At 47.3% G+C, this 24,766-nt stretch overlaps 1 protein-coding gene across 1 annotated transcript in view; it reads left to right on the forward strand.

Annotated features, from left to right (window-relative positions):
• Window positions 1–24,766, forward strand: part of LOC119374751 (uncharacterized) — a 281,996-nt gene that overhangs the window by 239,563 nt on the left and 17,667 nt on the right. Inside the window, exons 15-16 of the mRNA XM_037644939.2 lie at window positions 2,985–3,177; window positions 13,653–13,760. Of these exons, the coding sequence (XP_037500867.1) occupies window positions 2,985–3,177; window positions 13,653–13,760 (301 nt within the window). The remainder of the gene's footprint in view (window positions 1–2,984; window positions 3,178–13,652; window positions 13,761–24,766) is intronic.

Genomic DNA, 24,766 nt, shown 5'->3' on the forward strand with positions numbered 1-24,766 from the left:
GGTATCACTGTGCTTCCTCCTACCACCACGAATGGAGGCTCGCTCCATGGGACGATCATGCTTGCAGGCACACGAACTTTAGAGATTAATGTCACCTTTAGAGATTAATGTCACCTAGAGATTAATGTCACCAATTAGAGTCAGGAAACGCTTCACACTCACCGACTCCACTGAGAGTTGCGTTGAAGAAGGGGCATTGGCTGCTGTGAGCCGTCAAGCGTAATGGGTGCACTGTGCAGTGCTGGAGGCTGCTGTGTCTTGGGCATGGTTGGAGGCGCTGATGATGATAAGCGGCTGGTGTGTGTAGCGCACTTGGATGCCAGATGACCCAAGGCATGACATTGGTGGCAGACAGCTTGAGACAGGTCTTGACCGCTACGAAAAGCTGGAGCGCCGTACTGTGCCGAAATAGCTGCATAAGTAGCTTCTTGTTGCTCGGCGGGCAGCTCTGAAATGCGCGTTTTTGGTGTGGCCCCTCGGGAGGACTGTGGTGTCGATTGTTCTGAGCGAGGCTGCTGTCGCTCTGCGGGCTTAGTGGCACGAAAGGGTTGCGATGGCGGCAATACCGAACCGGCAAATGGTGACGGGCTTGCTTTGGCGCGCAGATGTTGCGCACTCTTGTCGAGGCTAGTGCAGGTAGAAATAAACTCAGCTACCGTGGGCGGCCGGTTGGCTGCTATGGCGGTGAGGATGTGTTGTTCCCATAAACCATGCAGCAGGTAATCAATCTTTTGGGCCTCCAAGAGGTTAACGGGGCAACGCTCAATGATCTTCAACTTGGCAAAGGCATACTGGTGCAAGCTTTCGGATGGGATCTGGGTTACCCTCATGACCTGCTCTTGCCACTCGATGAGGTACAATTCTGTACAAAATGTGTCCTTCAGGGCGGCACTCCACGTGGCCCATGTGCTGTACTGGTTGCCGAACGCGAGATTCCAGTCTCGCGCCGTGCCTTTCAGCTTGCTAGCTGCGGTCAGGCGTGTGGTGGCATCGTCCCAAGAGGCGAGCTGCTGTACTCGTCGCACGTCGTCAAGCCATGTATTGACACTGTGGCTCTGCAAACCAGCGAATTGCGGGATGGACGATGACAGGTCTGGCAGTGTCGTCACCGTTGTTGCAGGGCGAGGTAGCTGCTGGAACAGCATGGCGAGGCTCTGTATAGTGGCTGGGTCCAGCGTCAAAGGCGCCGCAGTGGTCGAGGCGGATTCATTCGTTTCAACCAAGGGGGTAGCTTCACACTGCTGCTGAATGTCGGCTTGCAAATGCTGAAAGAGCTCCTCTTTCGAACCTGTGATGGTCCAGCTGTCGACGGGCCAATTCTTCGCGTATGAGGTCGATGCCAAGGCGTGACATGGTCACTGGGTCGAGATTCTGCCACACAATTCCTGGAATGGCGTTGCGCCGAGCCGGCTACACGCTGATGTTTACACACGAAACACACTCTTACTCAGTGAGTCCACCAGTAAGCGCACGCAGGCGCGCACATGGAAGCGAGTGGACAGCGGGAAATGTTCTGGCGGTGACAAAGACAGGAATGGCGGGACATCTGTCGCGGGGCGAAGGCTGGCTTGCTTACTGATGCGCTGGCATTCTTGCGTGGCTGAGTGGCTGCGCAAAGGCTCGCGCGTCGACTGCGCCAGATGTGAGGGCTGGGCGTGATGGCTGAGGCGTGAAGGCTGAGGCGAGAGTAACAGGGTAACGAACTATTTATTAGAGAGCATAGTGGAGCATGCCATAACCTGGACCGTCCGTCGCGGCGGCGGTAGCGAACTAACGTGACCCCTCCCTCGCTTGGGCTTGGTGTTGAGTCGGCGTAACAGCGCTGTAGGTGGTGCTAGTGATTAGATAGGTGGCACATGCGGGCTCACATCTGTTAAGAACTACAAATAACGACCCCTATGCTTTCCTTGTTTTCACAGGCTTGCAATGGTTTTTTCTAACAGAAGAGAGTCTCAGCCAATTGCCCTTTCATTCACTTCATAGCGAGGGTGTAGGCTCCACCACGTTTGATGCCTCTAGGTGTCATACCAGTGCTTACTGGTCAGCTGCCTTCTGGAAAGGCTCCCATGCTGTGTAACGCCATCAGGCGAAAAGAATGTTCTCCATTAGCTGCCATAGCCACGACAGTGCTTCTTGATACTCCCAGGGTTGCACATTCATAAATGCCCAAGCAAGTGAGGTGGACTGTTGCACGATTGGTAGTGCACTGCACAACCAACTTGGGGGTTGCTGGTTTGTATGACCCTGGAGTGTAGCCTTTGAGATTTGACGGGCCGTTGCTGAGGTGTCAATCGATGACGACAGTAATCGGAGGATGATTATTGTGGTGTCTAGCATGTCGTGCCATCTGTCGCTTACGTGTGGGAGCCATTGTAAGAGCCACCAACAATAGTGGCACGCTGTTTGAATTTCCATGGCTGACCATTTCTGCATGCAATTTATTGAGGTTTTTAATGCATGGAGTTGTATGTAGCTTTGTTGGACCGTGCAGCTTAAGTTGAAATGTTTAATAAGGTGCGAGTTAACAAGTTTTTATTGCATTTTGTAGGAAGCATTCTAAAAAGACAGGGCGTGCAAACACGGACACAAGAAAGAAGTCAGGACACCACAGACGCCAAACTTCTTCCTTGTGTGACTTCTTCCTTGTGTCCGTGTTTGCACGCCCTGTCTTTTTAGAATGAATATGTACGAACTAGCTCAGCTCTCTGTTATTGTAGGAAGCATCTCACCAAAGAAAGTATTTCAAATTGGTTCATTACTAGAGGAGACAGCAGAAATTTAAACATCACCATGCTGTTAGCAGGCAAGCCTCACAGCCAATGCAGACACCCTGCTTTTGTTTTCTCATTCCTCTCATATTTGTGTTTATGTTTCCCCTCTTCCTATCTTTGCTGCATGCTCCCAGCATGGTGTGTTCTATATTTTGCAATGTACCGAGGTACTGCAATCAGTTTCTGAGCCTGTTTGCGATTTCTGGTGCCAAGCCTCACTGCCAGGGGTGGAGCAGGCGAGCGCCCCATGCAGCGCCATCCAGCATCCCTGGGTGGCCTTTCTGAGCTGCTGTGTGTGGCTGGCCTTGAGCGACTGGAGCTAAGTGGTGCCCACGGCTTGGCTCTCCTGCCCTTAACCATGCCAACGCACAGCCTGGCCCAACGGTGCCAGCATTTGCGAGCACTGGTGAGTAGCTGTCACTTTATGCACTTTGCTTGTGATTTTCTCATGGTACTTGCACTTTTTCTAGTCCTACAATTGAGCACACGTGGTACTTTCAAGGAGTGAATGATGGTACAACTCTGAAAAATATTGTCTTCAGCTCAAGTCAGAAATCACCATGTCTAACAGTGCACCACAGACTTGCCACTTCCGTAACACCGGTGGTGCAGACCTCGCATTCCCACTTCACAGCCAGCTACAAATGACACACCTGGCTGGCCCCCACTGTAGAGGTCGCCACAGTTCAGCCTATGCGTTTGGCCGCCACCAGTATGTCGTGCCACCTGTGACGTCTTGTGTATGTATGTTTGTGTTCAGTGAAGGGTGGGACCTTTATCGGACACGGAACAGAGAAGTGTCTCTGTGTGAGTCCGTCTTTGAATGCCCGTGCTCCCGCGGGGCAACCCTCTCGACGTGATGTCAGAAGTCAACTTACCCGGGTAACGCCACCAGCCTCAAGTCTCACTGTTACGTAGCGTGGGTCGTATGACAAGGCAACGTAGGCATGGGGTGGTATCGGCAATACAGTCGAATCCGTTCATAATGAACTCAAGAGGGCCGTGAAAAATGGTCGTTATATCAGTAGTTCGTTGTAAATGAACTCGCCCTCAAAACCGTGCGCTTAGCGACCACGACCAAGCCACTCTTTTTTCTACGAATTTTCATTGAAAAGTACTAACATAACAACCCCTCCGGTGAAAAGTTAAGCCTTTTTGCTTAGTGAAGTGACGCCCACTGCGTGCACAAGTGAATTAAACCATCTTTGCAGTGAACTGGCACCGTTTTACTGAGCCGCCATACCGCCACGTGGAGCCGATCATCCCTGGCTAGTTCCGTGCAGCGCATCGCCTACACGGCTCACGCCATCCCTGCCGGGCTGCTTGCTTTATTATGCGCATTTGTGCATTCTTCGTGCCCACTTCACCTCGGACCGTGTAGCCTGTTCGAGTAGCCTGTTGTTCAATGTGGCGAAGACAAGCATTTTGCGAGCAACGCGCACTCTACGTCTCCACAATGCTGTGACGGTCCTGCACAACGAGGCGCGGTGCGCTTGGGTTGTCGCCTAATAAAACATGCAGTATACGCTCGATGTAAGTGCATCGACTTTTCTCGTTGCCCGTGCCACTCAATACCAGCGAGCTACTTTTGTTTCCACGAAGCGACGCGCACTTCAAAATTAGTTCGCACACCACGGCGGTGGCAACTTATGAACGATAGCATCGCATGCTTGTATACTGCTTGTACCGCCGTCAACCCGAACAGTTTACGCCACACGTGCAGCCACGCAGATAGCTACAGATGAGTGCGATAAGGTTGTCAGCGATAAGTCATAATGGCACGTTCATCGCTGGCCGCCACATTGCCTTCGCTCTCTTCTGATGCCTATCCGTGAAGGCAACGCCGCAATCGTGCGGTAGTCATCATTGATTGACTGGTCTCTGCCGTTACCAAAAAGACGAAAGAACAACGTTATCAGAATCATCTGCTCGGCTGCGTGTGTGGCGTGAACTGTGCGAATTGACGGCGGTACAAGCGCAACATGATGCCGTTCACAAGTTCGCCACCGCCATGTCATGCGAGGCCGCTTTAAAGTGCATGTCGCTTTGTACAAACAGAATTAGCTCGTTGGTGTTCAGCAGTGCGGGCACTGTGAGACGTTGATGCACTGACAGCGAGCATATACTCTATGTTTTTTTTGGGCAACAACCCAAGCGCACCACACTTCGTTGTACAGGACCACCAGGGCATCGCGGAGACGTAGAGTACGCATTACCTGCAAAATGCTTGTTTTTGTCGTGTTGAACGAACAGACTGCTTGCCATGCCCATGCACGATCCGGAGTGAAGCAGGCTTGAGGAACGGACAGCTCGCGCATATGGTATACAGCAAGCAGCCCAACAGTGACGGCGTGAGTCGAGTAGGCGACACACTGCACGCAACTAGCCAGAGATGGTGCCAAGGTGGTTTAATCACTCATAGGCATGTAACAGATGTTGCTTCACAACACAAATCTGCTTCTCTAATCGGAGTGCTGCTCCAACGACGAAGCTGGTCCACATGCTGGTGACATACGCGGCCGTCCGAAAAAGCAACCTCATACGACATTTGGCCAGTTGCTCTGGAGATCACAGCAGAGACCCATGGTAGGCCCTGGCTTTAGTTCCGTGCAAAGACAGGGTCCTCAAGCTGGAACGTGCGTGGTGCAGGCAGAGCTTCTGTGAATCGGGAAGACTTTTCAGGGGCCTGCTCTGGGTTGCAGCCGGTCTACGTGGTAGATAGTAGGCGGCCCATCAGTAACTCGGATGCGGAGCGTCCCATGGCAGTATGTGGAGTTACGTGCTGCTGTAGAGTGAAGCGTGCCAGGCAAATGCCCAGCTCCCTTGGATTATTTGCGATAATGCCTGCTTGGTGGTTAGTACCATTCTCTCAGCCTGCCTGTTTGTGGATGGATAGAACGGTGCAGACGTTACACAACAAAAGAAGTTGGCGTCCGTGAACTCCCAAAATTCCGAGGATGTAAATTGAGGCCTGTTGTCCAACACCGGGTACCTGGCAAGCTATGTTTTGCGAACAACTTCCGTAAGGTACTAATTACAGCACTCAATGTCATTGATGGCATTTTTATGACCTCGAGCCATTTGGAATAAGAATCCACCACAATCAAGAAGGTCTGTCCTTGGAAGGGGCCGGCAGAATCTTTGTGTAGGCGCGACCATGGAGTCCAGATTATCTCCCATGGGTGCACCAGTTCCTGGGGCATCTCCAACCGGGTTTCTTGGCACGGAAGGCACTGACGGACCCATTCCTCAATGGCTGCGCATCCATGCCAGGCCACCATGCATAGCTGCGGGCAAGCGCCTTCATCCTGACGATACCGGGAAGACCAGCGTGCAGGGCTTCAAGGACACGGAAACGCAACTTCTGCGAAATCACCACACGGTCGTCCCACAGTAAGCATCCCTTGTGGATGGACAGCTCATGTTGCCTAGACACGAATTATGTGAATTGGGGACTCAGAGTACACTTTGGCCACCCCCTCCACACCCATTTGAGGACACGGGAGAGAACACCAGCCTTAGCAGAGTATTTACCCCCATCATCTGCATAGACTGGAGATTCTGTAAGTTCGTCCAGAAGCATGACTACCTCTGCTAGGGAAGGGTCAACCTGGCACTGGTGCATTAGGGAAGTTTGCTGAGACCATCTGCATGGCTCAGCTGTTTTCCTGGCTGGTGGAGGAGAGTATGCCGGTATCCATTCATGAAGATGGACCACTGCAGCATCCGTGGCGAAAGCATCTGTGGTCTTTGCCAGTCTGACGTAAACAGCCCAAGGAGTGGCTTATCGTCTGTGATAGATCTGGAATTGGCAGCCAAATACACAGTCATAGAACTTCTTTACTCTCACAAACACAGCAAGTGCCTCCTTATCACTCTTTGTATAATTCCGCTCGGCAGAAGATAAAGTGCTTGAATAAAAAGCGATTAGTTCTTCTCTGCCATCTGGCATTTTGTGGCTCAACACTGCTACTATTCCATATGGAGATGCATCAAAGGCAAGGATGATGGGCTTCTCGTCAAAATGTGTTCGCACCCGGTTTGACCCCAGTAGTTGCTTCACATGGTTGAATGCTATCTGTTGTGGGTTTTCCCACACCCAGGGCACCTGCTTATCCAACAAATGGTGCAGGGCTTCAGCGACAGGGGTGTGGCAGGAATGCATGAGAGAAATTGAGAAGACCCAGGAATGCCTGCAGTTTGGCTTTGTTCGAAGGAAGCGGTGCATTAAAGGGACACTGAAGCACTCCGAAAAAAATTACGTTTTGTTGTGATGCTGCAGAATTTCGTGAGGTGAGCTCAAAAAACACTTGCAAAATATAACAGCACGAAGGACGGGACTGAAGACACAAAAACCACAGGACGAGTGCTGTGGTTTTTGTGTCTTCAGTCCCGTCCTTCGTGCTGTTATATTTTGCAAATGTCGCACCAACTTGCCCAGACAAGGTCTCTGCTAAGTCAAAAAACACATTGAAAATTTGCATAAACTAGCACGAACAACTGTATTTTGGCATAAAAGCGCAGCACGCGCCTCGGACGGCATAGAAAATCTCTCCGCTGCTACATTGGTCAAAGCTTTCTGACATCATCAAAGGTGCCTCCAAAGCTGCTGTTTGCGCATAGCAGCAGGCGATAGTGTGCATTCAGTGTTTCTTCGTTTAAAATAAGCGCATTATTGTAAATATGGCAATCTGCAGCTGTCACAGTGAACTTGATGTAGTACATCCGTACCTGTCCAAGCCAGTCGCTCGCATGTACGTGCACTGATTGAACATGCTGCCATTGCTGATGACACGGCACAGGAAAGCGCGCCCCAACCCGCACCCTCCACCTGTTATAAGCACAGAGAGTCGCCAAGTGGCCTGGTTGGTCAGAATTGGTTGCAGCGCAAACTTCTTCTTTCCTTTTGTCCTTATGTTGAGTTCGTGCTGCAACCAATTCCTCTGATAAGGACAGGTTGAAAGTATTTGAATTCATGGCTAATCACCAGTTTACTGTAATCATACGTGTCACACGATCACCGTCAAACTCTAGCCGGATCACTGCTCCAATTGCATCAGGTGACGCTACATGAACACTTTGGATAGCGATTTCATTCATCCAGTTACGTTAGACCATGACCGAACGTCTCGGTAGCGATTATAGGTTGTCATCTATATCATCATATGAAAGGCTGCTATACCGAATAGCAGCAGCAATTCTGAATCTTGATCGAAAAGTACGATTGGAGTTGGCCTAGAGAGAGATGCCAGCAGGTGGCTGACCGCTGGCACCAAATACGAGTGCTGCTGCAGGGCTTTGTTGATTGTGCACTTACAGTCTGCACAGATGCGGACGTCTCCATTTGCCTTCATTGGCGTAACAAGGGGGGTTTCCCAACGTGCGTGATCAACTGGCTCCAGGATTCCTTGTTGTACCAGTTTGTCCAGTTCGGCGTCGATCTTTGCTTAAAGTGCAAAAGGAACCCTTCTTGCTTTCAGGCAGATGGGCACAACCTTGGGGTTAAGTACAAAATGCACAGGCGGTTCCTTGTGACAGCCCAGTGTCCCATCAAACACAGAGGCAAAGTCTTGGAATACTTTATCAAGTGAGGATGGCAGTTGGTCAGTGTGTTGCACTCTCGTAATAACAATCCCGAGTGCCAGAAACCAGTGAAGTCCGAGAAGACTTGGGCACTTCCGCTTGACAATGACAAGGCGCAGTTGGCCTTCAAAATCTGCACTCGCATGGTACCAATCCCACGTATAGTGATACGGTTGCCTTGATAGTCTCTCATGATCAAATCAAGTGGCTGCAGATTTGGGACACACCCCTTTGGAAAAATACATCTGGCTGTGGCCTTGAAGATGATCTAGTAGGTTAATCCTGAGTCCACCTCCATTCGACCCTGTGCGCCTTCGATTCTGACATGCACATATACCTTCCTCTTGACAAACTGAGACACTGCGCTGATAGCAGCCACTGCCAAGTCGTCGCAGTACGCAATGTTAGTGCGAGGGGTGGTCTTGAAACACTGCGTCTGGCCATCAGCTTTGGAACTTTCACGTGGCCAGGCTGCCACTTGGACTGGCAGACCTTAGCAATGTGCCCGGTTTTTCCACATCTCCTGCACTGGGCAGCACGGAAACGACACAGACGGCGTTTGTGTGAGCCTCTGCATCTGGTGCAGAGCCACTTAACAGTCTCTCGCCGTCTCGTTGCTGATCAGGGCCTGCACGAAGCCGTAGAACATCTTCAGTGGCACCTTGCTCACCGTCATCATCCGTTGTCGTCCCTTGGTGCACTAGCTCGCCGCACGACACACTTGGGCATTGGAGTAAGGTAAGACTGCCTTCCCGGGCAGTGGCCTCAGTGACGACTGCTTTGTCGACAGCACTGGTGAGAGACACCTCTTTTTTTCGTCAGCAGTCACCACTTCACCGTGTCATTGTGCAGTCCGAACACGAATCAATCCTTTAGCGCGGTGTCGAGGTCATAGAAGTTGCAGCGTTGTCCCGCGGTTCGAAGGGCAGCAAGGCAGGCAGCGGCAGACTCACTCAGTGCCTGGTTGTGCCAGTGGAATTCGCATCGCATGCCAAGCTCTGGTGGTTTCGCCACTAGGTGATCCCGCAGCACAGCGAGGATTGTTTCAAATGGGGTATCCTTCAATTGGGCCAGCGCCACAAGCACCTTGGCCAACTGAAAAGTGGCGGAACCGCAGTTGGCTGAGGAATGTCGACCTCTTCTTCTCAGCGTTCGTAATGCCCTGCACCTCCAAGAAGAACTCGAAGTGTTGCACATAGTCCTTCCACTCTTTAGGGAGGGCAATGTTGAAAGGCTCGAGCCCCTCTGCAGTGACGGTTGTCATTGTGACATGTACACACCGAAGCCGCCAAAGCTAGCTTTCCCTTGGAGTGGTGTCCATCGAGTGGCAGTTTCTGTCGGGTCCCATCCTCGTCACTAGTGTTATGTAACATGGGTCATACGATGAGACAACATAGGCACGAGGCGGTATCGGCAACACACCTTTATTGCCATCACGAAAACCAAACACTGACTCAACTTAAAGGGACACTAAAGGCAAATGACAATTTATGTCAGAGTGAAAGCTCAGTGTATGACAACTTCTAAAACGGCAATATTATCAACAGCAGTGCCCTACTTACCGAGAAATTAAGCTAAATGTATCACATGATGAGCGCCACGAGTGGGACATTTTCGAAGTGATCCCGATAACGTATGAGAGTCTACCTACAATAAATCACTAGTAATCAAACTAGCAGCAATAAAAAAAGAACCTTCCGTGCATCAAAAGACGTAATAAAATACTGTTTGTTTGTTTCCATTTGATTCATGGAAAAAAGAACCTCTGTGGCGTTGACATGGGGAACGGCGCGCGTGGTTGAAAGCTTCCGTTTTCACCGAACTGCGCTTCGCCCGGCGCCCTGCTTCGCTCACGCGGTCGCATCTCAATGGTAGTTTCGGGATCGCATACTGCCGCGTGTGTTTTGCGCGTTCGTGAAAGTTGCTCTGACAGAAAGTTCGACCAAATGGCGCTTGCAACGACGCCGGCACTATGAGCCCTCAGCAGCATACCGCGTTCATCGGGGCTGAAGTCGCTGAATTTGAGCGCAGCGTCGCGAGCCAATGTCTCGTTGTCAAGTTCTCCGTTCACATCCATTGCGGCGATTGTGGTAAGCTTCGATGGCTTTGATGGCCGTTGTTGCTGCTGTGGGTCCCGCTACTTTCGCTCTGCTGCTACTAGCGTCGGTGGCCGCGCAGTAAAGGCAGGCAACGTTGGGCACGGCAGCAGTGACGTTATGAAAGTCGGATTTGAGGCGGGTGATTTGAAGTGCGCTAACGCGATGCAGACCACTAAAACGTGATTTTATTTCAAAATAAGCACTTCCTTGGCATAAAAGTAGCACTACGAGGATTCTGGACCGCTATTTCAACAATCAGCGTCGACTTAATATTTGCCTTTAGTGTCCCTTTAAGCTGGCAAACATTAGTATATATACACCTGACCCCGGAAGATGGCACTCTTCAATATCAGGGTTGACTTCAGCCGCCAGCGTCAATACACAGTACTCACAACGACAGGACTAACCACGATGTCCCTCAAGGCAAGCACACTGCCGAAAATGGCTGGCAACAACTTGCAGCCACCGGCACCGTTCGACTTCACCAACCATGCAACTTGGTCGACATGGCTCAGCCTCTATGAGTACTGTGGGGTGGTTTCAGGACTGACACAAACATCTGAAGACATGCAGGTACACTTTCTGTTATACTCCATGGGCCCAGATGCCCATCCACTCCTCAAGACCTTCTCACTCGATGCTTCTACGCTCGCCTCATTCCATGTGGTTGCTGCCCTTCACTGACCACTTCGTGCACCCGGCAGACGAGCTTTATAAGTCATGGCGAATTTATAGACGCGTACAGCTGCCCAGCAAAAGTGTCGACACTGTGTGGAACTGTGCAGAATGGTGAAGCACTGCAACTATACCTCAGCGGACGTCAAGCAAAGGCTTTTTTAGAAGAACTTCTTGCTGGCCGAGTTGGTGCATGTTCGTGGTGGGAATCGTTGAATGTGCAACGATTCCCACCACGAAGCAAAGGCTTGTATGTGACCGGTTCGTTGTTGGCCTTTGTGACTCTTGTCTCTCGAACCAGCTGTCGCGAAATGCAAAGTGGATGCTCATGGAGGCATGAACACAGCCCCATCAGTACGAAGATGTTTCTCATAGCTGCTGCAGACGGAACCGCAGTCGCTGTTGATGCATTCGTTGGTAGCTCCCAATTAATTCACGTGTGCCGAGAAAAAATAAACTAGCCTGCTGCAGTCACTGAAGTCTTGATCGCCTGCATGATTGTGGATGGTGACCACATTTTTTTGAAGGCCCACGACCACTTCGGTGTCACAGACAGTGGTATACTGGCAAACACAAATAGGCATGTCGCCAACATTACCGTATGATTCAGGCTGGTGACGATTGCGACGTGGACTGTACAACCTCATTTCGATTGGACGTGGACGCCATTTTCGCTCTTTCGCGTTGCACATTTGAGGTGCTCAGTGCGCTCCGAGATCGTCCATATTAATCATGTTATGCCCAAACATAACCGAATTAATGGTAGTTTGATGCCATCAAACAATCTGTGCTTGCTAGAAGCCTAATAAGCTTTTACATTTTTTTACTGCAGGCAATAAATAAACATGGTGGCCTTAACGTGTTTCTGGCCTTTCGGCACAGCTAGCACATGCAAGCATGGCCTTTGAGGTCGACGCATGCTACTCTAAGAGGCCCGTTGCTGGCGACACAGTTCAGACACCCCGTAGTGCCACCCGATCTTATGTGCCTCGCAGCTCCATGAACTCTTTGAATTAATTGAAGCATGACCAAATGCGTCCAAATTAACGAGAGTTTCATGCCATAGGCTTATGTAGACTTTTCATGTGACCAGACGGCGTGTCTGAATTAACCAAATCTCCGAATTAACTTTTATTTATTTATTTACAAATACGGCAGGCCCTCTTAGGGCCCAAGCAGGAGTGGGTACATAAATGTCAATGGCAATATCGTAAACGGAATGTATGCAAAGAAATACTATACAAGGTACAAAAAATACAAATTCTCAACATCAATGAGGAACATAATTAATATATGGCAGCATTTAGAAGTCAAGAGTAAGGTTATTGACAAGATAAGCGAATGATTGTGTTGTGTCAGCATTAACCACTAGTTCCATATACTAAATTCAAAAAGGACTTTCTGGACAGATAGTTTGGATTTAGTTGTAGGGTGCGCTGACATAAATCAAGAGGGGTGGGGGACTCCCCTTGTGCTCAGGCTGGGGGGGACACCTCTTGCATTGTCTCCCCTTGAGGTTTATCTTTCAAACGTCATATATTTGAATTGCGTGAGTTAAGTAGTATAGTGCATTAACTGTAGAAACAGCGCTAAAAGACGGGACGAACGAGGAAAGGACACAAACAACGGCGCCGTTGTTTGTGTCCTTTCCAAACAAACGACACAAACAACAGCGCCGTTGTTTGTGTCCTTTCCTCGTTCGTCCCGTCTTTTAGCGCTGTTTCTACAGTTAATCATGAACCAACCAGCCCAAATGCGTACCTTATTGTAGTATAGTGCAATAACTTTTTTTGTTAATGCCTGTTTATTTTGTAGTGTGTGTAGGCCTGTGTACCCTTCAGCTGTGCGAGACTATTGAAATCGCAACTGCCGCTTGACCGCTTTCGGAAAAGACTGGATAGAACAATGCAATTACGTGAGCTGGGAACCCATGCTCGTTTTTTGAAATATTATTTCAAGGCATGATTTTAATTTTTATATAAATAAAAATAAAAACAAAATGGCCACCATGGCAGTATGTGTCCCCCCCCCCCTTGTGATTTAACTGAATTTACGCCACTGGTAGGGTGTGATTGACGATGGTCTGTCACATCCTGTGTTGTGTGCTAAATGAACACCTTTACTGGTCATCCACCTTCAAAGAGCGGAATGGCTCCTCACGTTTTTATTTTTTTTATTTGTTTGTTGCATTTGTTTTGCAACTTTTTTCCACTTTCTTTTTGCATCGAGCATATTATTTTTGTGTGAACCGGTTTAACCAAAATCTTTTCATGATCCTCCAATGCCTTGCAAGATCATGCTTATTTGAAGTGTGTTTTGTGATGCGTATCTGCAGTAGGGCTTTCCAGCTGACAGTCAGTGCTTGTGTTTTGTCTTCGCCGTCTGTTGTCTTCACGTTCTTTGAGCATGCTCTTGTTATTCAAAAAAGGCAGGGCCCTGGTGCGGCTGAACTAACAAGCATTCACCTATGTAGTTCAGTGAAAGCGGTAAATGGTTTGCATTAAAGTTCTGCCCCCACTTGCAGTCTCTGCTGACGGTGCAGAGTATGAGCCCAGCCATGGTGTTCCTCGTCAGCCTCCTGCATGGCCTGGAAGAGCTGCACTTGGGTGACTGTGTCAGCTGGACCGAAATGGTGAGCTCAGAGAATATTGTAATGTACAGTTCAAGAACGCACTTTAGCAAAGTAGGTTGGGCAAACTTGTGCCCGAGAACCAAACAGCTAAATGAGAGTCTGCCTAGTAGTTCCAGAGAATTCCATGCCACCTTCTCATTTTCTGCACCGTTTGTGCACGACTGCTATGGCTTGGATCATGCAGACACGTGCCAAACATTTTTACATGGAGGGTGCAGGAATCGACCAGGGGGCATACTTTGAAAGCGTTTTGTGTCGGTATCCTTTCTAGCATTCTTCTTTCTCCAGAGAGAAATGGCAGGAAGTTCAGAGGTCTGCTGTTCACGTTTTCTTTTGCCTAAAGAATAGAAACACATAGATACAGAAGAACCGCAGTGATACGATCATGGCTCAAAAATTTCAGGATGATACGAATTTTTCTCTGGTCCCAGCCAAGGCCCATTAACATGCAATGTGCTGGGATACAGTTTACAGTTGTCGCGAACTGATTTTCACTCCACATTTCATGCAAACGTATGCTACTGCACAAATATGAACAGGTGCTGTCGCGGAATATGAGGCAATCACATACTAGTATATGCAGGAACCCTAATGCAAGCATACGCGCATCTGCAGCGCATCATGTCCTTTGAGATGGTGGGTTCGTGCCCTACACGCAAATCTCGGAGGGCCTAATGCATCTTTGTGCAACTTCACATTTAAATTACAAATAGCACTAGTGTGGCGTTTCTCGGTTTTTTCTTTGTTTTTTTTTTTTTGTTTTGTTTTTGTCTACGCGTTGGCACGTGCTGCTGCTCTCGAGGCAGCGTTGTACTGTGTTTGAGCCTGTCTGGTGCGTTGAAGCAAGCCATGTCGTCACGATGAGACATCCTGTGACCCAAACAGGAATGCTTGGCGAAGGATCAGCCTTGTAACATGCACGATTGCTGCGGGTGCACACTCCTGCAAACTCCCGAATTTTGAGAAATTTTCTAGTGTTTGGCTTCCGTCTGGTCTTCAAAAGGAGAGATGCATTTGGCTGCCACCAGCATGTTGCACCACTTATGATTTCTTGTGTATGTTCGTGCCTAGTAAAGGGTGTGGCAGTCTTTTTTTGGAACAGAGAAGTGTCTCCGTGTCAGTTCATCTTTGTGTGCCCGTGCTCCCACGGCACAACTCACACCACACTAAGTGTACTAAGGTTAGGAAAGGCCTACTAGCTGTCACCACACCGAGATGATCGCTTACTTTTGAAAACTTTACTGGCAATCATTAACAGCTGTCCATGACATTGCTGCAGCCCTGAGAAGCAATAGATGGAAGCGTATGCCAGCTTTCTTTTGCCACTTCCCGATGGCATACTAATTTTCCATGTTTTCTGGTGAGATGAGTTTCGGATGATACAAATATTTTTCATGGCCCTGCAAGATTCTCATAACCAGGGTTTTACTGGTACACTGCTTCATTTATATTTGGTGAGACAATTTACAATTCTAGGCCGTTGAATGGACAATGCATCTTGAAATTTTTAGGTATGGGGTCTTTTCAAGTGAAACATCCCAGCCCAAAATTCGACCACCAGCGATTCTATTGAAAAAATTGAGCTAGAAGGTCACTGCGTGCGAGCGATTTTGGTAAAGCATCTTCATTCAAAAAAATTATCCGGTCACGTGACCGCCCTTTGAATGTTCCGGAGAGAAGGCAAAGGTTGGGTGGGAATAAATTATGCATATTCCGCATTGAAACTGGGTACAATAGCACATTGTGTTTTAAAGAATTACATTGTCATTGTTCTTTCACGTGACGTCACAAGTAAAACCTTATATTAATTTTCCGGCTTAAATAAGCTTAGCAAAGAAGCAAGAAAAGATGCAAATTCAGACAATTTTCGTGAAACCAGTGGCTGTATTTCAGCTGCAAAAATTTTTTAGCTCTTTTACCAGTCTATGTAGTATCTGCTAAAAATATTGTCAACCTATGTAAACGAACTTTTATGGAGAAAAATGCTTGCAAAGTTGACAAAAAATGACTTTTTGGGGAGATTCACTCATAAATTAAGCATTGGGGCCCTCACAATAAAAATATAAGAGAGGATTCATTATATGGTCTTCTCTTGTGATGTGCAAATTTTTATTCCTATAAATTTTGTTTAAAGCGAAAAAATAACTTTTTTAAGGTAACTGTCACACAGTTACCTTCCAGCTCAATTTTTTTTCAATAGTATTGCTGGTGGTCGAATTTTGGGCTGGGATGTTTCACTTGGAATGACCCTATACTAAGAGCACCTAGAGAATCTCTGTGGCATGAATTCCTTGAGAGCATATCAAATATTCGTATCATACCAAATTCGTTTGATCGAAAACAAACCATCTTTACTTGAAAGGGATGCTAAAGGCAAACAACATGTTTTTTAATTATTTATTTATTTTATCCTCAGGGTTTGCTCATTACAGAGGGGAGGGGCATGTTACAGATCAAAATGGAAAAGAACACTTAATACTAGGCTTGTGCGAATAGTATATTATAGGTTCGAAGCAAATAGTGATCTGGTCGAATAATTTCGAATCAAATTCGAATAGTATATATCACATATTATAAAGAAAAACTGGCATATTTGTCATGACCCAACTAATCTGCACAATATTTTTTTAAACTGAAACAAGGCATGAGCAAATGTAGTTCTTTTTGGTTCAAAGGGAAGTGGAAGCAACTTTGAAGACTAGCAGGATTTGACTTTTGGTAGAATGCAAGTGATAACTTGTAAAACATGTTATGTTTTAAATTTACTATACTCAGAGCATATAAGCCGTAATAACGAGCTTTTAAACTTAAAAAAAAATGATGAATCAACGTGAGGGTAATATATTCATTTAACCTTGAAGTGAGGCTTTGCAGCAGTGTGGATATTTTCTGGAAAGGTGTATTCATGGTATAGCACCCCTTCACTGCAGTGAAACCAACTTTACAGGGGGGTTTCATGCAGTTTATATATGTCTATTCGTTCATTTCAAATATTTTGAAATTTCGGACAATTTAAATTCGTGTCGAAGCGAATTCGAATACTGTAATATTCATTCAAATATTCGAAGTGCTCGAATATTGTCACAAGCCTATAAGGAGGAATATAAGTAATATAAGTGTAGTGTAGTAGAATATAAGCAGCAAAAATTATGAACTATCTAATATGTCAACAGCAAAGAATGTAGCAATAACGACAATAAATGTAACATTATAAAGTCAGGTTCAAGAACTAAAAGAAAAATAAAGAACAACAAATGAAATACAACTTGAGAAGCTTAGTCAAGAAATGTAAAACTTATTATAAAAAGAAAGACGGATAGCAGGACGGCGGGCTACTAACAATTCACATTTTTATTCAGAAACCACATATTTACAAAGCACTCATCCCTGATAACCCTCATCAGGACTACCAAAAAATTGTCACCTAAAACAGCAGACCATCAAACCAGCACATGTCGTTCAAGGAACGCCATCTCGATTCCTTGCAAACGTATCTAAGGGTGGCTGATACACCTTCCTGGTTTCGAACAGGGGCTGGCATTCGCTCTCATTGCAGTCCTTGAAGTGTGTGCCCAGGTGCATAAAAGGCCTACCAATCGAACAGTTGTTGTGCTCCCATAAGCGTGTATTCAAGCATCTTCCAGTCTGCGCAACCTACACTTTCCCGCATGATAAGTCAGTCTGTACACGAACTGCACAACATGCAAGAAGCTTGGCATGTTTCACGCTGCATGCCTTGTCACATTGTGCCAGACCTTGAGGATGCTTGCTGACAGCAGAACAAATGTGCCCCACCTTCCGATCCGTGTAAAACTTGATGTGCCAGTCTCTTCCGGCCATGTGATATAGCCAGTGGATGTACGGAAGCTCGGCCACTCCTTCGACATCCTGAGAGACAACTCTCAAAGTGCTGGTCGCAGTCTTCTGCTTGATGGCGCGCATCTTTTCACATGTGGCTGAATAACACCAACAAGGAATCCCGCTTCTTTCAGTCTCTTCACCTGTGTATCAGAACTGGTGCGTGTGCACATGACTTCTCAAGCGCATATTTCAAGCAGGCTGTTGCTATGCCGTCCTTAACCAGCCAGAGAACATCCTGAACGATAGTCGAGAAGCGGTTTGACCCTCCTGGGGCAATACATCCAACAAATGTGCTCAGCCTTGAACGACAGGTGCACATCAAGAAACCACAACTGCTCTTCCTGAGGCACTCCACACATTGAAGACGGCCCTTTGCTAGAAAACACCTTAAGCACAAGCACATCATCTCGAGTCTGGTTACAGCGTGCGAAACTAACCAACACTATGTAGTCGTCGACATAACAGAATACAGTAGACTTTGAATAAACGGAACTGCTGCTTAAATGGAACAACTGCCTCTAATGTGCTTGGTTTCAAACTTGTATTCTGCACTCCTGTTCACCTCTCAGTAAACACAACTCCTCTTAAATGGAACACATTTTCCTGGTCCCTTCCGGTTCTGTTTAGCGGGAGTCTGAGCACGAGTCCACCCAAAGCACCCTCGAGTGCACCCTCCACCTTTGCCAGAAAGATATTGCTAAGTACAGGTGGCTCCTCGGTCTTGATACACTCTGGATGCATCTTGGCAGCCCAGACATGTGGGTCCCAGGTAAAACAACAACCCACCTACGCCTTTTCCCGCCTCTGTGAAGACAAGTGCACACTGCCAACTGAAAGTTTATTGGTACACAGCCACATACAGACAGATAAACTTTTTCAAAAACGAAAACAAAAGAGAACTGCTACGTCAAGTCAAAGCCTGCATCACCAGTGTGGTTAATGATAATGAAGCCGAGGAAGCTATAGGGAACGTTAATTGTACTCTTTTAAGTGTGTATTGTAGTAATTGTGATATAGATGTGAAGGAAGTAAGGTGTTCGAAAAGACAACTTGCCGCTGGCAGGGACCGTACCCTGCGACCTTCGGATATCACAATTAACATCCCCTTGGCATCATTATCTGCTGGTTTTCATTAAGGTTGTGTCAAACAAAGAAACAAGCCCTAGAAAATTTGCAATAGAGTGAACTTGGGCGTGTTGGTTAAGCATGATGAACCACACAGCGCGAGTAAACAACGGGGACACAGGAACACACACACAGGAGCACACACAGGAACACACACACAGCGCTGTGTGTGTTCCCTTCCTGTGTCCCCGTTGTTTACTCGCGCTGTGTGGTTCATCATCCCTAGAAAATTTCCTTCCTTCATTCGGTAAGGTTCATCTGTAATTCCTGCACCGTGTGCCCCTTAGTAAAAAACCGAGCTTTCTGTCTGACAGGGCAATCGAGGTTTTACTTCTGTTTGTGCACAATATGTACAACTGCAGTGATGATCATCTTTACCTCGTGCACTGGTGCTGCCATTTAACTGTTTAGAACTGTGTGCTCGTGTCTTCACATGGTAGTGCTTGCTTAGCTAAACAGTCGAATTCCAAAGTCACATAGCTTAGCCACTTTGTCAAAGGTGCATGCACATCACCAGATGCCCCTATGGCACTTGTTCAGTGCCACTGAAAAAGCTTCTTATTGTTAAGATACCTCTTTTTGTTAATTACACCGTTTTATAACCTGTGAAGTAATGCTTGTTTAAGGGGGCGACATGGGTTGTGTAGACAAAAAACAGGGGTGAGAAAGCTGCACATATTGTGCATTTTTGATACGATTTCGTTTTCCTGCGCCAAGCTGCTCCAAAAGCATAAAAATTGCAAAAATTGCGCCGAACTGCGCCGAAACGGCCTCACAAGAAAGAATTTTCAAGCCCGCGTCAGTTTCAGCATGGGAAAACGTAAGTTTAGAAGCAGTGCCAGGGACACGTTCGCAGAACACATTAACGCGCCCAAGCGTGTCCTTCTACGTGCCTTTGTAATGGAGGCTTCCATAGTGCTGTGATAATCGCCTCTGAGCGGTTGTAAATATGTGTGACCCCCCCCCCCCCCCCCCAAAATGCACTGCCGCTCCGCTAGCTTGCTGCTTCTCGGTAGGCTGAGTGTTCTGGCGCTACTATCAACGGTCGCGTAGCGAAAACTATCGAGTGGCATACGTAGCGCGTAGAAGGGTTGTTCACTCTGTTTCTTTATTGTGCATAGCTTGTTCCTCTGCTAGCTACAGTTTTGGTGTCGACGCTGCTGCGTGTGTTCTCCCGCAGTGAGCAAAGGTGAGTATTTTTCGTGTAGATAGAGCGAATATTTCCGGCTGCATGCGTTAATCTCGTTAAAACATACCTGCCGTGAACGTGGCATAACTACGCATTAAACGGTAGTAGGCACTAACCACCAAGTTCAAATTTGCATCTCCTGGCTCGTGCCGACGCCGCCAAGGAGGAAATAAATGCAGTGCTGCTGTAAATAGTACCTCAAGTGCGCACGACAAAGCCTTTTTTGTTTGTTCGTTTGCCGCAGCGCTGATTCGGGCTCTCGTACGACTGTCCTATAGCTCACGATGGCGACATCAAGGAGCGTTTTGAAACTATTACGCTTACAACGGCGCTACGCTTGCAGCGCCATACGCGCACATGTTTGACGACTTAGTGTCTGAGCGGTAAGGTTTCTCGGCGCTTGCGACCCATTCTTGAAGGCGGTTCCGCATGAGGTGGCAGCGAACGGTGGTGCAGCACGCTTTTGTTATCACCTAATAAAGGGGTCATGAAGCACGCCTTGGGCTTGTTGAAAAAACACATCCTGCGGAAAGCTGACACGGCTATGAACTGCTCTGCAAAATATTATAGTCGTGCGCGCCACGTGAATGCCACAAGCGTAGCGTGAAGTTGCCGTTTCCTCAGGTGCCCTCTTTTCAAACAGAGGCCGGTTCTCACTCTCGTCGGTGGGTGGGACGTCTGCACGTTGACGTCGCGGATCTGCCAGTTTACGTCGCAAGAGATATAGCATGCTTATTGGCCGATAGCCGGATGAGATGAGCTTCTTGCCACGGGATGCCGCCACTTGCCCGCGCCGCACTCCTCAGCCTGCTAAATTTACACGGTAGCCGCACTCGCGCATGCGAATCACAGCGGGAGAGCGATCGCGTTTCATGACGCGCGCTGACGTAACTTCTTTCCCCCGTGCCATCCTTCCCTATGTAGCTTCCAGTGCGCTCGTCGGCACGAGAAAAGAGAGAAAGCGCTGAGAGCGTGCACCAAACCCCCGTAACTCCGCTCATTCTTGACGGATTCGAGAAATTTTTGCGGCGATCGATTCGGGAAGCAGTAAACTCCGATACTGAGGTCATTAGATCATTACTTGGAAAAGTGGTTCATGACCCCTTTAACACTTTCGTGACCGCGGAAAAATCGGTTGTTTTTGGCTAGTCCAGGAAATATTTTTTTCCTGCCACAGAATATAATTGATGCCAAAGTGTAGGGTATCAAATGATAGACGAAGAATTGGTCTTTCGAACAGTATTAATTTCAAACAACGGATTTATTTCGAATATAAGAAAAAAAATTATCAAACAAAGAAAAATGCATCAAAAAGAAAGAAAGTTTCATAAAAACATCAATGCTACTCTGCAATAGTTAAACATTAAAAAAAATCAAAATATACATTTTGAACGCAAAGCCCTCGTAGAATAACAGTGGAAATATAAGCTCTGTAAGTACAAAGAATATTTACATAAGTAGAAGAATATAGGCACTAGTGCCTATCATGCCACCGCGCGATGCATGTTCTCGACGCGGTGAAACAAAGGCTGGCTGCGCCTGTTTCGGGAAAACAAATTTTTTTCTGTTCAACTTTCCTAGCATAGTTTGCAGTTCTGGTATTTTTCAATTTTCCTGTGTATTTGTTGAACAGTGTAGCCTGTTCCAAATCTGCAAAAAATCCATAATTGTACCCTCATTTGACCTCTTTCTCGCTCATATACTGCCGAATACCATACCGACCCCCACATTTCACCATTTTCTCATCCACTGAAAGGTTCCGATGGGGTTAAAAGATAGCGTAGAAGAATCGTTCATGTGTTGCAATAGAGAAGACACGTGGTCAAGCTTCTCGTGGGATGCGACGGTCGTCTTCTTCAGATCAGAGACACTCAAGAAGCCTTGAACCTTTTCCGTGGCATCACTGATGGTGGACGAAGGCCTGGAAATGTGTGTCGTCGACACCAACACCAATGCAAGCGCGGGACTTCAACGATTACTATGTACACATGAAGTGCGACGAACTTGCTCATCTTCTCTTCAGTAACCTCCCTCCATGGATCCGTCCCTCTCACTGTATGCTGGCTTTTCGAAAGTATGCATCCACGCATACTTATTTGTGTGGTTGCATATCTCTCTGATGACTTCTGCGGTAAAAAACAACACGACGACGATGCCGCGCAGCACACTAGGGCGTTGGGTCGAAGTCCGCTCCGCGCCGTCTTCGCGAAGAGAACTGCGCTCTTTCTGCAGCCAATGGCAAATGCTCCTGCCCGAATGAAGTTAACACCTTGCAGATAAGAGCTGTTATTTTTAGTACACACCGGATATGTTTACATCGACGCGCGGCAGCGATAAAACGACCCAAGGAGAAGACTAAACTTACCGGCGGATAGTTGCTGATGTTCCGGGGAGGTTTGACGCACTTTTGCTGTCTGTACTGAAGCCTGGCGAATCGAAGTCGTCTTCCGTGTCTGGGGTGCTGCCATCATCCAGAGATTGCCGCTCATATTAATCGGAATCCGTCGAAATTCGCCGTTTCGGTGGAGCACCCGCGAGCGGTGTCAATACAAAGGCTGAAACAACGAGCGCTCACCTACGCGACTGCGAACGAGCTTTAAAAATCTCCCCATGGTGGAAAAAACGAACTCGCAAACAAAACTGATAAAAAACATGTTATTTTATGCTTTGTATTGCGTTAGCTGTCCAGAACCGCTCAGAGAGTGCCAAAACTTGATCTTGAAGTCATCGATAACATACTATCGATGGGAATAGGTGCGGTCACGAAAGTGTTAAAAGTGTGCGGTACACGTGACGCTACGCCACCCCCGCGGCTGAGCAGATAGCTGAAGGCGCTTTATTGTGATGGGGTAGGCATACGCAGGATTCGTTCTCCTTCAGAGAGGATGGGCGGTATACGGCAGACTTTGCGCTTCTCCTTCTCCCCCCCTCCATGAAGGGGAACACTGACCTAGAGGAAGCTCTGGGGAAGCTTTAAACGCTAAATAAGCAGACCAACAAAAAGTCAAAGCAGTAATCTGCTGCTATGTGACTACAGTTCTTGTGCAATCAGTTTTTTTGAGATTTGAGAAGTGTGATGTTTTTTCTTTTCTTATTTTGAAATGTAAAGTGAACCTAGTTAGAAATTTTTTATCTATTTCATATGTTGTTACCCGGGTTATGTAAAGGGGTATTCAGACGGAGGAGAATTGCTCGGGGGAGACGGGGGGGTTTGCCGATCACGTGACCGCGACGTCACGGATTAGCGAGTGGGCGTGACCCCCCGCGCCTCCTCGGAGGAGACGGGGACGTTTTCCCCGAAAGGACAAACAATCCCCCGGCGGTGGGGGATATGGCAGAATTTCGGGCTCTTGTTTGGCCACATTGTTGCACTTGCTCCTGCAGAGAGCGGCAGTGGGTGTCCAGTCTGCAGCTGGATGGTCGTCTGCAGCTCGTCGTCAGCACCTCGTCAAACGGGTGGTGCAAGCCACCAGAATAGTCTAGTAACACTGGTCTCCCCCTCCGTTTGCCTCGTCCGTGTGAGTGGGGGGCATTTGTGGAGACTTCTCCTCGCGAGTTGACGTCACTAGGCTCCGCCTTTACCCCCCGAGCATTTCTCCCCCGTCTGAATACCCCTTAAACTGCGTGGTTTGTAAAAAGGTAGTGTAGGTCATACCTGGCGATAATCTGTTAAAAAAAGCTTTCTCCAAAGGCTGTTTGAATGTCATATGTGTATTCTAAGCCGATTAAAATAAGTTTGTGTTTCTCCAAGTTGCTACAAATTTGTTTTTTCAAGCTCAAAAAAACGACATAATAAATGCCGCTAACTGGTCCCAAACAAGGTTCTCCTGCTCCTAAATTGAAATTTTGCTGCTCCCAAAACTGCTCCCAAATCGATTTCAGCCGTCTCATCCCTGCAAAAAATGTGATGAAAAAAAAAGTTTTTAATATCGCTGGATTCAGCAGATATTTTTTTCACTTGTAAAGCTTAATTCAATTCTTTTGCAGTGTAGTTTTATGCAAAGTGTACAAGCTGAATCTGAAATGTTTCCGGGTCGCTTATTTAGTTTGTCAGAATCATATCTCATGATCTAGAACAGCTAGAGCTAGAAGTTTTTTGTTTTTTAATAATGCCCAACCTGCATGTCACGAAGTGCCGAGAGCAGAATTCTAATTTTCTGCAAATATATTTTTAATATTTGATTCGGGAAAGAACCTGCTCAGCAAGATGTGAATAGTATTGTCCTGGAGAAACATCCCCCAGAAATAAAGCATTAAAATCCTCGATTATATGATGTAATATTACGCTGACCCCACCTCCTGCAAGGCCTCCGTGATGTCGTCCAATAAAAGAAGCATATTTATTCTAATCTAATGCATGCCAATTTTCATGGGTTCAAAATAAACTTCGCGTGATTTTATTGATACCAATTTTTTTATATAAAACTGACATGCTCCAGTTTGACAAGTTCAATTTGCTTTCATCGAACTGGAAATTTATTCTTCTGCCAGTTCATTCTCTTCTGCGATCCAGTTTTTCTGGCACTAAGATCACTTCTAAATATGCTTCAATCACATGTGTACTTAAAGGCCATTGCCTAGACCTGTTTGATCTACATGGAGTTGTCTGAGATTGTCAGCTAGCTAGTCCTTGAGTTCTTATTTTTTTTCCTGTTTATAGCCTGCAAAGACATTGCTGGTGGACGTACTGAAGGTCTCCTCCCTCTATTTGCGCTCCTTACAGTCACAGTCCTTGAGCTCACAAAAGTGACGTGAAACAGCCGTCTTCAGCATGCAAAATAACTTCTCCTTGACGTGAGCTTTCATAGTGAAAGTGGTACATCAAGTGCAC

This window comes from Rhipicephalus sanguineus, chromosome 11, assembly GCF_013339695.2.
Source record: "Rhipicephalus sanguineus isolate Rsan-2018 chromosome 11, BIME_Rsan_1.4, whole genome shotgun sequence".
NCBI classification, from domain to species: Eukaryota; Metazoa; Arthropoda; class Arachnida; order Ixodida; family Ixodidae; genus Rhipicephalus; species Rhipicephalus sanguineus.